At 53.5% G+C, this 12572-nt stretch overlaps 1 protein-coding gene across 1 annotated transcript in view; it reads right to left on the bottom strand.

Annotated features, from left to right (window-relative positions):
• Window positions 1–4143: 4143 nt before the first annotated feature.
• The window catches only part of NGF (nerve growth factor), a 49818-nt gene continuing 41389 nt past the window's right edge, over window positions 4144–12572 (bottom strand). Inside the window, exons 2-3 of the mRNA XM_081113090.1 lie at window positions 11605–11728; window positions 4144–5035 (exon numbers count right to left, since the gene is read on the bottom strand). Coding sequence (XP_080969216.1) covers window positions 4298–5023 — 726 coding nt within the window. The 5' untranslated portion in view covers window positions 5024–5035; window positions 11605–11728 and the 3' untranslated portion in view covers window positions 4144–4297. The remainder of the gene's footprint in view (window positions 5036–11604; window positions 11729–12572) is intronic.

Consider the following 12572-nt stretch of genomic DNA (forward strand, 5'->3'; position numbering starts at 1 on the left):
CCCAGGTGAACTTTAAGCAGGTCAGCGCTCTTCCTTTGCCGACCCAAAGTAATTGGAGCAAAACAGAACCCACATGCTGGACACATGGAAACTCTCAGCGCCAATGGTTTATAAACTTGCCAAGGGCCGAGAGAGTAAACACATCCCAGAGAACCGTGGAGAGGCTCGCTGGCAGTGATGTGTGAACACAGAAAGCGCAGCCTCTGGCATCTCCGCAAGGTGCTCCTAGTACTAGAACGTGGAGGCTTGCTCCGGCTAATCCACGTTAACTGCTTCCTACGGGGCCGGCACACAGCACACGCTCAGGAAATGCTAACAGTCATATTAGCTTGCTCGTCACAGAGTAAGCCCATGATGCATTTACAAAACGCTCTGTTCACGAACCTCCTTGCCTTGCTGAAAGGTGTTCCACCCTGTTCCAACATCCTTTCAGGGTTTCTCAGCCAACTCTACTTAGTTCTCAGAACTAAAACGTATTCCATCTTCTTCAATGCCAGGCACTTGTGTATGTTTATATTATATAATTTATATCATTTAATTGTCTCCCAGCCCTCTGTCCTCATTACACAGATAAAGAAATTGGAACTCAGAGAAGTGAAGCAACTTGCCTAAGGTCACACAGCCTAAGGAGAAGTATCCTCTTGTCTGGCTCCAGAGCCCATGCTCTTAATCAGGTCTCTAGCATCTAGGGCAGTGGTTCTCAACCTTCTGGCCCTTTAAATTTCCTCATGTTGTGGCCCAACCATAAAATTATTTTTGCTGCTACTTCATGACTGTCATGTTGCTACTGTTATGAATCGTAATGTAAATATCTGATATGCAGGATGGTCATAGGCGACCCCTGTGAAAGGGTCGTTCGACCCCAAAGGGGTCGCGACCCACAGGTTGAGAACCACTGATCTAGGTGGTCTTCCTGAGCCCAGAGCAGAATAGCTGCTGGTCTTACTCTTACCCTTCTGAGCCCGGCTGTGCCAGGTCCATATTTTTAATGCCCATGACCGGAGGGTTTCCCTTACGCCATCTCTACATCTGCCAGCAAACAAATACCTAGTGAGCACCTCATAGTTGTTACTCTCCTACAATCACTGCAGAATTGTAAGTTTAGAACAAATCACTTTGCCCTCCACTTGCAGGGGACCTGACTGTTTACTTTCAAATGCATGGTTTTGCTTTAGCTCTGGGCTATAGAAATGCTTATTTTCATTCCACAAGGGCAGGAGCTGAGGTCAGAGAGGAACAGTGGCTTGCTGAGCGTTCGCAGGCAGGCATGGGAGCTGGGCCGACATCCTGGCTCTGCTGACACCAAGCCCACGTTTGCACCTCCACATCGGACTGCTTCCTCAGCACCAGGGCCCCAGCTCCCCACTGTCCCACTCAGGCCGTGGAGCAGAGACTCTGAGGTCACTGCTGAGTTGGGCCCTGTGTTCCTGCGGGCCCCTGCCCAACGGTCGGTCCCTTTCCTCCAAGGAGCAGGGACCCTGTGGCCCAGGAGGGGCAGCCCCTCTGTCCTCTGCACCCCAGGTGGGGGGCAGCCCCTGCTCCCATCACGCAGATGATGCCGAGACGGTGGTGGGATGGACAGCAGTCCTGGGGTTCATGGGAATGAAAGGAGCCGTTTGGTTGTGTTGCAGACCTGTCTCCCGCGGCAGGATGTCTGTGAGGGGAAAGCAGGACTCGGGGAGGCTGGGGCCTGCGCTGGGAGGGGGTCAGAGGACTGACTTGGCACATGAACTAGGGTCAGGCTCCGTCTCCCAGATCCAGCATTCTGCCTCAGCGTCGTCGCTAGGAGAGCTGGGCTGTGTCAGGCCGAGGCGGCAGGGACTTCGGTTGCTGGAGGGACGCTTTGGAGAGGGAGCTGCTCAGGGGAAGGCTTCTGTTCTGACCTTGGGGCATTCCGTGACCCGGGCACGAAAACCTCAGTGAGGCGAGCAAAGGGAACGTTTACAAGACCCACTTGCCACTGCTGCTCCTGTGCAGAACACAGCGGGCGGTTTTGAGCCATTTTCAATGTGTCCAAGCGTCTGGGGCCTGGCGACCCAGGACGGCCCCTTGGGGGCAGCCCGGGTGGGTCTGGAAGCCAGAGCTCCCCTCTGTGTGGGGGGCAGAGTCCAAGTTGCAGAAACCACCAGGCTCAGGGTTGTTTTTGGACCCCTCGGTTCAGGCAAACTGATAATCCCATGCGGTGTGTAAACACATTGGCTCCAGGCTCGGCCTACAGCCAATGCTGCCTTTGGGGAGGGCCGTGGTTAGTGGGGTCAGGGGGCCTCCATTACCCACCCCTCGGCCTCCATCCTTCCTCGGAGGCTGTCTTCCCTCCAGGTCTTGGGGACCCATGCCCTGAAGTGTGGAATGGCTCCCAGATCCAGACTCCACGCTGGTGGAGACAAAGCCAGCTTCCCAATGCACCCGCCCCCCAACCCCCCAACTCCGGGGCCCAGCAGGCCTGCGCAGCCCTAGGAGGAAGCGCCCGGGAACTGTTTGTTAAGAGGGGCCAGGATGGCTGAGGCCCTGGCACTGGTGCCCAGGGAAAAGCCGCAGACACAGGTCAGCGGGAGGCCTCTCCCCCTGCAGTCTTTATCTGACCAGAATGTTCTGGTTGGTGTTTCTTTAACATAAATCTGCATTCTAGCTGCAGTAGCGTTGATAGGAAAAGCAGGCTACATTTCATCATGCTTTCGCCCTCATCAAATTCCTCTCGTGCCAAAGCTCTTGACGTTTCTAATTCACCCTATTTGGGTTGGGTTGGGTGTGGGGTGGGCCATGGAGAGTTACAGAGGAATAAGCACGATTATTTGCTTTTTATATCAGAGGGACAATTTGGGCCAGTTCTCATAAAAGCTAGGGTCAGGGAAGGGGTGGGGGGAGAGCAAAATTCCCATTTCAGGGTAAGTCTCTCTCTTGAGGGGAGGTAGTTGTACCTTCAGAGAAAATACAAAACAAACAAACAGAAAAGTTACAGGGCAAAGTGGCAGCTTGAGGCTGGTTGGAGTCCTGTTCTGGGCTGTAACCTGGAGTCTTTCTGTCACCTCCATCTCTGTCACCTCCATCTCTGTCACCTCCATCTCTCTCTAAGACAAGATGCTCTTGACGTTGTCAGTGTTGATTAGCACCCATCCCGCCAAAAAAGAAGACCCCCCCAGGGTGCTGGGTCTCTTGGAGGCAGGGGAGGCTGGTAAAGGTGAGATGACACCTTCCCCCTCCTCCTGCTCCGTGTCCCCCTTCGCACACCCTCCCGCCCTCCTCTCTCCCCTGGTGGCTCCCCTGTTGGGGAGCAGCGGAAAGGCACTGTTCCCCTGGCGTGGCCCACCTTGCCTGGTGTATTTGTGTCGGTTTTCGCTCCATTTACTTGTGTCTTTCCTACCCCTACCCTCTCTCTGAGATCCCAAGACCCTGCCCACCTTCAGACAAAATCACCCAATTAGAACGGAAACATTTTCAAGTTTTTTTTCAGGGCAGGTCTCTGACTCCCCTGAGCAGAGGCTGACATCGGAAGGGCTGCAAGGCCCTTCATGGGTAGCAAGAGTGTGGAGGCCCTTCTATTTCCTCGGGTAACGAAGTCTTTCTGTGGGAAGCGGCTGGAGGAGAAGCTGAGGACAAGCCATTTAAGGACTAAGACAATCCGAACCGTGAAATCAGATCCACCGTGACAGGCCTCATGTGGTTATTTCGGTGCAGCTCTGCCAAATAGCGCCCCAGCCTTTTGCAGATCTTCCTCTAGAAGCCGGCCAGCCTCGCGGGTCCTTGGTGCGAGTCTCCTCCTGCCTACAGAGTGAGTGGGCCCCCCAGGACGGAGCCTTCTGATGAGGCCCCACAGACTCCCCGAGTGGAGCAATCAAGGCGCATGCATCCAGGCCAAGGGGCAGGTAATCCAAGGATTAGGGAGCTTTGGCTCTGGAATGCAGAACAAAGTTGCCATGCAGCAGACTTCCCTTCCTAATCACGTCCACTGTGGGCTAATATCTGAAACCAGTTAGCCTTCCCGGAAGCGGCAGTGCCGGCTGGGGTGGGCTGAGGGCTCCAGGCAGGCCTTTCAGGGGAGCCAGGGGCTGCTGTGGACAACCCCTCCCTTCCCCCGCCACCCTGGCCGGCCCCAGACTTGCAGATGGTCACCCTGGGGAAAATGACCGGAGTGGCAACACACAGGATGCTTCCAAAAATTTAATAAATAATGATATTTCTTTAAAACTGTATAAACTATAAATTACCATGCAGTCCTTATAATTTAAAATAATTTACAGGTTGAGGTAGGGAGGGGCCCAGGAGAGAGTGGAGGGAGCTGGGGCGGGGCTGGTGAGGGTCAGGCTCTCCTCCCAGCCTTCCTGCTGAGCACACACACGCAGGCCGTGTCTATCCGGATGAACCGCCAGGCAGCCTGCTTGTCGTCCATGGTCAGTGCCTTGACGAAGGTGTGCGTCGTGGTGCAGTACGAGTTCCAGTGCTTGGCGTCAATGCCCCGGCACCCGCTGTCCACGGGAGTGGGGTCCCGGCACTTGGTCTCGAAAAAGTACTGTTTGAACACGCTGTTGTTGATGTTCACCTCTCCCAACACCATCACCTCCTTGCCCTTGATGTCCGTGGCCGTGGTCTTGTCCCCCACCCACACGCTGATGCTGTCGCACACGGAGAACTCGCCCCTGTGGAAGATGGGGTGGGACGCGGAGCGCTTGCTCCTGTGAGTCCTGTTGAAGGAGGCCGCACCACCGGCCTCCAAGTCCAGCGGCTGGGTGTCCGCGGCCACAGGCGGGGGCTGCGTGCTGAACAGCACGCGGGGTGAGCGCAGTCGCCGCTTCTTAAACAGCTTGGGGTCCACAGTGATGTTGCAGGTCTGCCCGGCCACCCTGGCGGCTATCGCCCGGGCCGGGGCGCTGCGGGCTCGGCGGAGGGCTGTGTCGAGGGAATGCTGCAGGTTCGTCCAGTGGGCTTGGGGGACGGGGTGCCCTGCTGGGACATCGCTCTCTGCCTGTGGTTCTGCCTGGATGCCGATCAGAAGAGCTGTGATCAGAGTGTAGAACAACATGGACATCACGCTATGCACCTGAAACGAGGCAGAAATGAGGGTCATGCACGGAGGCTCTGTCGCACACAGGCAGAGTCTGGGTCGCGCAGAATCGGCCTCCCAAGAGGATCACAAGGAGGCTTCACCCGGGAGGCTCTGGAAATGACCTTCAGCCGGGACACTTTCGAGAGGGAAAGGGGGTGCTAGGAGCAATGACACTCGGACCACAGGCATAAATAGGCCTGGCTCAGACACCGGCTATGAGGTCATCCTCTCAGGGGTGCGCTTTTCCAGGAAGGGGCAGAGGCCCTGAAAGTCTGCCCTGTGGCCTGGTATGAACATGGAAGCATCGCTCACAGAATCCCTGGAGCTCCCTGCCTGCCAGCTGGAGGCAGCCGTGAGCGGGTGCGTGTGCACACGCATGTGCACCGGGAGGCAGTGGGTGAGTGGGCCTCCTCTCCTCTCTCCTGCCCAACAGCTTGACTCCCCGGGACGGCAGTGGGCAGGGCTGCCCGGGACATGTCCGGAAGCCTTAGCAAGAACACACACCCTCTTCAGAGCCGCCGCACTGTGTCAGCTCTGAGATCCCGTGACTCTGAACACTTATGAATCCATGAAGCATCGTGTTTGGCAAAAGCTGTGTGGTTCTGAGACCATCTCAGTCAGCCAGCCCGTCTGGTCAGCCGCAGGCCTCGCCTATGACGTGACACTGAGAACGTTCCCTCTCTGTGCGTTGTTGTGAAACTTTTCAAATATGTTCACTTCTAATTTCTCATTAGCCTGTGAGTTAGGTTACGATTTATCCTCTTTCTCCCATATACGAGGAAAGTGATCCACAGAAAATCAACCAAGGGGCTTAAAGTCACTCATACACACTGGAACAGAGATAGAATCCAAACCTGGTCCTTTACTGAGCAAGTCCACCCTTCCATGCTTTCCTTCCTCCCTCACTTTCTCCTTCATTCTTTAACATGTCCTTTCTTTCTATTATTTGTTCTTAATGAGAAGAGATCAAGTGGCATATCTGTCTCTCCCCAAGAGGCAGTGCAAGCCCTGAGCATGAGCCAGACGGGCCCCGAGCTGCGTATGGTTGCCCACCAGTAACCAACCACTCCCCCCCCCCCCTCGGGTCAATTAACTGTGGCACTAGCTCTCTTCTTGAGCTGGTGAGCCTCTGTTCACATGTGTAGATTCATATCACCTCCTCTGTGAAGCTTCCCCAAGTCTTCTTAGCAGGGTAAGAGCATCCCCTGTAGAGGGTGTTCAGATTCTAAATCTATCCCTTCCCCCACCTCCCCTCCCCATGCCCATGGGTCCTTCTGCTCCCTGCCTGCTTGTCCAGCCGGGCACAGATACCACCTGCGTCTTGAGACCTTCTCAGATCACCCCACTCAAAAGTGATCTCTTTCCATTCTCAACCTCGGAAGTGTGTGTGTGTGTGTGTGTGTGTGTGTGTGTGTGTGTTCTCTCCTGCTAAATCAATGTAGTGGAAAGAACTCTGCATTGGACCTGGGGTTAGAAAACCTTGTTTGGATTCCCAGCTTGGCTACTTGTTAACAAAAGGAAGTCACTAATCTTTCAGAGCCTTGGTTTCCTTATTGATACAAGTGGGCAATAAACACCATTTCACAGGGTTGTTGATAGGATTAATTAGGCGCTCATAAAATCCGAGTTAACGCTGACTCACTGTCATATCCTGTGGCCAAAGACTTCATCTTTCTGAATTATATAGCTGCTTCTTCGAGCCCCGAGCTCACTCCATCTACATCTTGTCATAGCACCTTGTTTTACCTCCATCAGGCTTCTTTCAAAGTGTAATGATTGGAGCCTGGCCCCCCACTGGCTGTGCCTGGGGTACAGAGCTGTGCCACACCAGCTAGTCACTCCATCCCTGGGTGGGCACCTCCCTCATTGCCTGCCTGTGCATAACCCTACCACCCTCCTAGTGCTGCGGATAACCACTTACACGCCTGTCTCCCCAGGAGAGCATTAGAAGCTGTGCCTTTTGCATTTAAATATCCCAGGGCCATGGGCAGTGCCTGGCATGTAGTAGGTCCTCAACAACCATCAGGAGAAGGGACGGAAGAGTGAACAGGGATCGCCAGGGCAGCTCCCCATCTACCTCCTGTCCACCATAGCTCACGTCTGGATTTTGTGCATGTGGCCACACCCAGCGTTCCCACTGCTTTAAAGCGATGCGTTCTGCTCAGTACCGTGCTTTTCTGCATCTGGGAAATAGCTCTTTGATCAGATACCAAGAACAAGACCATCGCATTCTTTTCTCTTTGGTCACTTTGAAAACACTCGTGTTTGCTCCAGTTCTCCAGCCGGCCGTGCAGGGGGTTGGGGCACGTCTGGGCTGCTGACCACGCCCGGTTCTGTTGGCCAGTGGCCGGGCCGATCAATGCCAGCGGCTGTTAGAGAGCTCATCACTCAGGTGGCAGCGAAGCCAAGCCCTTTACTTTGGCTCCGTTTCATGCTTCATTTCTCTCTGCTTCTTAGGACACGGTATCTCTCATTAGGTAGATGGAGGGAGAACTGGAACTGATATTCATCCCTCTCTACCCAAATTAGAACTTGGATAAGGAAATGAAAGAAAGGACTACACTGTAGGGTTTTGATGGCAATAAGGGCCATATTGCTCCCTGTTTCCCCTTTCCAGGGGTTCCCACCTCACTCCAGTCTCCCCGTTGGTGCTCTCACCCTCTTCTAAGGATTCACCTGAAATTGCTATGTTGTCGATGCCTGGAGACTGACACCTTAAACGCGAGGCATCTGAAACAGTCCCTCTTAGGACCATCACCTCCTCCTCTTTCCTCAGCAGCAGCAGCCCAGTGGGGGTCCCTCGCTGATTACGCAGCCGTTCCACGGCTACTGCCTCCTGACCCCTCTCCCCATCCTTCTCCGCGTGTTTCTGTGCATGCCCCTTTCTCCACGCCTGGGCCCCTGTCCTTCACTCTCCAGCTCCGGACCTGGGCTCAGCACCGGACTCCGCTCTAGTCTCGTGCCCTCCCTCCAGCCCTGTGGGTTCTGGTTCAGGAGCATCTCTTGAAACTGTAATCTCTCCCCTCTATACCTGGACCCTCATCTCTCTTCTCCCAGTGCCTGCTACCCCTGGCCGCCCCACTTACCTTCTTAAGGTGCTGTTCTGAGCACATCAGCCCGCTCTGAGCACCCAGTGGTGAGCCGGTTGTCTCGCGAGCCAGTGGGACTGCTCAGGCGCACGTCAGGCCCTGCCCGCCTTCACCGCCTCACACGTTTTGCATTCCCGGTAAACAGAACTCCTCCCCGGAGCGTCTGCTCTGTGCTTCCCCACCATTGGCCCCTTCAGACTCTTCTCTCCCAGGCATACTCCCTGCCGCCCCTCCCTGTGTCTTTTCTGCTCCTATCTCTGCTGGCTGGACTCCTTCCTGTTGCCTTTTAACACCCAACGAAGATGCCACCTCTACTGGGGAGCTCTTCCTGTTTCCAAAGAGACAAACTCTCCCCCTCTCCATTCTAAAAGCATTTCCTCCAGTCTCTTATCACAGTTGTGTTCTTCTCTTATCCTTCCTTCTAGAGCAGTGGTAGCCAACCTCTCGGACCTCATGGGCCACCAGTGGTTCCCGGGCCACCGGTTGGAGACCGATATTCTAGAGGGCAACCTCCCCGAGGGCAGAACATCCTGTTCGTCTTTGTTGTGTCAGGTGACCTCGCCCCCGCAGCTAGCTCCGCCTCTAAGAATCTGAGTATGTGGCAGGATAAAAGGCACCGGAGGGTCCCCCCACTCTTAGTTCCTTCAGTGCTCCGTAACGTCTCCATCTGAGTGGTCACATTTAAGGTAGCTTCCAACTCTGACCTTCTTGGAGTTTAAGCAATTACAGTCACACTTTGGAGATGTTGTGGGTTTAGTCTCAGGCGACCACAATAAAGTGAATATTGCGGTACAGCAAATAGCACAATTTTTTGGTTTCCCAGTGCACATAAAAGTTATGTTTACATTTTCCTGTAGTCCATGAAGTGTGCAATAGCATGGTGTCTAAAAATACACCGTATAACACCTTCATTAAAAACAACTTCATTGCTATAAAATGCTAACCGCCCTCTGAGCCTTCATTCAGCGAGTGGTAATATTTTGCTGGTTGAGGGTCTTGCCTCGATGCTGATAAAAACGAAATATCTGGGAAGCGCGACAAAGCGAAGCGTGATACAACGAGGTCTGCCTGTACGAAGCTTCCAGCTCTGCTGAGCGGCCTTGGCAAAGCTCTCACAGGCTAATGCTCCCTCTCAGCCCACCGTTCGCACAGAGCAGTGGGGCCTGGTGATGTGCACTCTGGGCCGGGATCTGCATCATGGACAGACAGTTTCATTAAGATTTGAAGACACTCTCATCTGAGTTTCAGAGGAAAAGGTGTTATTTTTAAAAAAATATTTGATTTACCATAGTGTGCCCTTATAATCTTTTTAAACTAAAAAAGTCTTCCTTTAAAAAAAATCATCAGTAGAAAAAAAAAAAAGAAGAAGAAACGAGTGTGTTTTCTATTCCAGTGATATAATGCACAACGCAGTTTACAAAAGAACATTCTCTCCTTAGTTGGAGTGAACCCGGCAGGACTTTCATCTTATTATTTTTAATAACAACCTTTGAAATGGTGACAGTCCTGACCAGGGCTCCACTAAGCGGAGCTCCGGAGCTCCCTGAGCTGAAGGGGGGGCGGTGAAGATAGGCTGAATGTGTGAATGCTCCCTGATGGCCCTGCTCCTCCCAGAATGGAAGATAAATGACAGAGTGCGCGGGACCCACCGGTGCCTTTTATCCAGGTACGAACAGGCTGCCCAACCCTTTCGTCTCTTCCTGGGCCAGGGGTACCTCACACCCGGCAATAAGAAGAGACATTCCAGCATCAGGTGAATGAGTTTTGTGTAGGTTTTGGCCTCATCTGAATAGGGGATGAAGCTGCTGGACAGAGCTAAGCCACTGGCCCAAATAGGAGGGCTGAGGCACGGGGACGCTTGGCCACCTGCCTTCAGAGGTGCGTTGCAGAGGGGAGTAAGAGCCTTCCTGCCTCCAGGGGCTAGTTCCAAGAGCTCTTCGTGATGCTCGGGCCAGAGATTGCATCAGTGAGCCAAGGTCACTGCCTGTTAGTGAGAGGGGAAATTCCTGCGGCTGAGGAAATCCAGCCTCCTCCTCCTCCATCTCACTCGCCACATTATGACAGCGGGTCAAGGGTCATGTCTTGTTTTACACTCGGCCTCCGCTGTAAATGTAAGCGGCTGCTGTCTTCAGTTGTAGACTCAGACATGCTCAGTGGTCGGGGCCTGTGTGGGGTGTGAGGGATTCTGTGGCTCCTCAGCTCCCCGGGGAGGTAGCCCCGACCAAGGCTGCGGTGGAGAAAGGCACCCAGCCCTTTGCTAGCTTTTCCCAGGGGGACTTGAGGGGATGTCAGAGGGTCTCAAGTCCAGAGGTGCAGTGCATGGGAATCACCCAGAGAAGGTGTTAAACCACAGGCTGCTGGGCCCCTCCCCCGGTTCCTGATTCGGGAGGCCTGGGGTGGGGCCCGGAAATCGGCATTTCTCACAAGTTCCCAGGGGATACTGGTGCTGCTGGTCTGGGGACCACATTTTGAGAACGACTCATCCAGCTCAATCGTTGAACTTGCAGAGCAGAGAAATGGGCCTTGAAGGCTAAGTGACCTGGGGTTATGCAGGCTCCACAGGTGGGCCCTTGACGTTGCTCAGCACTTTCCAGGGGATAGAGGACTGAAGTCCCACACACGTCGTAATTGCTGGGGTCCTGGGCTAGGTTTACTCAACCCCTGACATCAAAGTGAAAATTCCTTTCAACAGACCGTACGTCTTACCCTCCTTAGGCCACAAATCCAGATACCAGGAAACATTTGGATATTTAGTTATTTTAAAATCTAGTTTATCAGGTTTCTGGGCCTCGCGTAAACTTGATCCGAAAGCACTTAAAATGCCCCTAGTGGAAATAAGCAGCCAGAACACGCGGGCACATGCGGGCACCTGTGGGTTTATTGGTCACTGCAGGGCAGAATGGAAACAGAATCTACTGATCCTTGTTCTTAGAGACACATCTTAAAATGAATGAGGTGAGATCTTATTATCATCTCTTGGGCTTAACTGTCTCATCAACCATCACAACAAGCCGGGGATATAGGCCTTGTTATTTCCATTTTGTAGAGGAGGAAGCAGACACGGTGAGAGTAACTGGACCACGGGCACATATCTGGAGGGAAAGGAACTCAGAGCCAGGCCTCTGCCTCCACATCTGGGCTCTCCCCTCGCTCCACTCCATGGCCAAGGGCACGGGAGTGATCAAGGACCTCGCATCCCATAAGGCTACCTGCACAGAGAGAGCAGGAGCTGTGTGAGCCCTGTGTCCTGTCGCTTTAGTGGTGGGCGCTCAGACTCCCAGCATGTCCCTGGAAGCCCTGAGAGCACAGGGACTTCCTCTCCCACCTGGGCCAGGAGAGTCACATGTGTTGGAGGTAGGCCTTATGATCAGCAGTGGGATCCAATGCCCCTTCCCCAGCCTGGGGCTCATTTCCCGCCCTCCCGGCAGTTCCAGAGCCAGGAACCACGGTAAGATGGACACCCCCAGCGCTTACCTCAGTGTGGCCAGGACGGAAAGCTGCTTCCTTGGAAAAGCCGTTATTGGGCCCGGACGCTGAGCTGAGCTTGGGTCCAGCATGCCATCCAGCCACCTGGACTGCACGACCACGGGCCAGGACTCTGTGGGAGGAAAGAGCTGGCATGAGATGGGCACTTCGCCACATTCTCAGGCAGATGGAGAGCTGTGCCCCAGGCAGGAAGGGAGGGATGTGCCAACAGGACAAACCCCATTTCCCTGCGTTCTGGGATTTTATCAGCATCAGAGCTCAGAAAGGAGCTAGAGCCCAGCTTCCCAAACTGCTTGGGGCTGGCCTTGCACAGACCTATGGTGGCATCTTGTGCCAGCGCTTTTGGTTTCTGCTGGGACACAGTCTGGCTGATCTTATGCCCAGCATAGGTGCTTCCAATCCCACACCAGAGTCCTGCTCCAACAGACCCCCTAATCCAGCACCAACATGGATATTATTCTGTACATCACACACATGTAGATGTAGTAGACCCAACTCTGGACCAGCCTAAGATAACATACGGAAGGAAAAGTCTTGGCACTTGAGAATAAATTGGTGCTTTGATAAAAACCACATAGTCATATCAATTGATGCGGAAAAAGCATTTGACAAAATCCAACACCCTTTCTTGATAAAAACTCTCAGCAAGATAGGAATTGAGGGATCATACCTCAACATAATAAAAGCCATATATGACAAACCCACAGCCAACATCATAATCAATGGGCAAAAACTAAAACCATTCCCCCTAAAAACAGGAACAAGACAGGGATGCCCCCTCTCACCACTCCTGTTCAACATAGTACTGGAAGTACTAGCCGTTGCGATCAGACACGAAGAAGAAATAAAAGGCATTAAAAAAAAAAAAATCCAGGCAACCTGACCACTTGACAGATAACAGAGAGCTCTACAGGACTGAGATGGGAATCTCAAGAACCATTGCACAAGCCAAATTC

Source organism: Myotis nattereri (assembly GCF_964212035.1).
Source record: "Myotis nattereri genome assembly, chromosome: 18".
Taxonomy (NCBI): domain Eukaryota; kingdom Metazoa; phylum Chordata; class Mammalia; order Chiroptera; family Vespertilionidae; genus Myotis; species Myotis nattereri.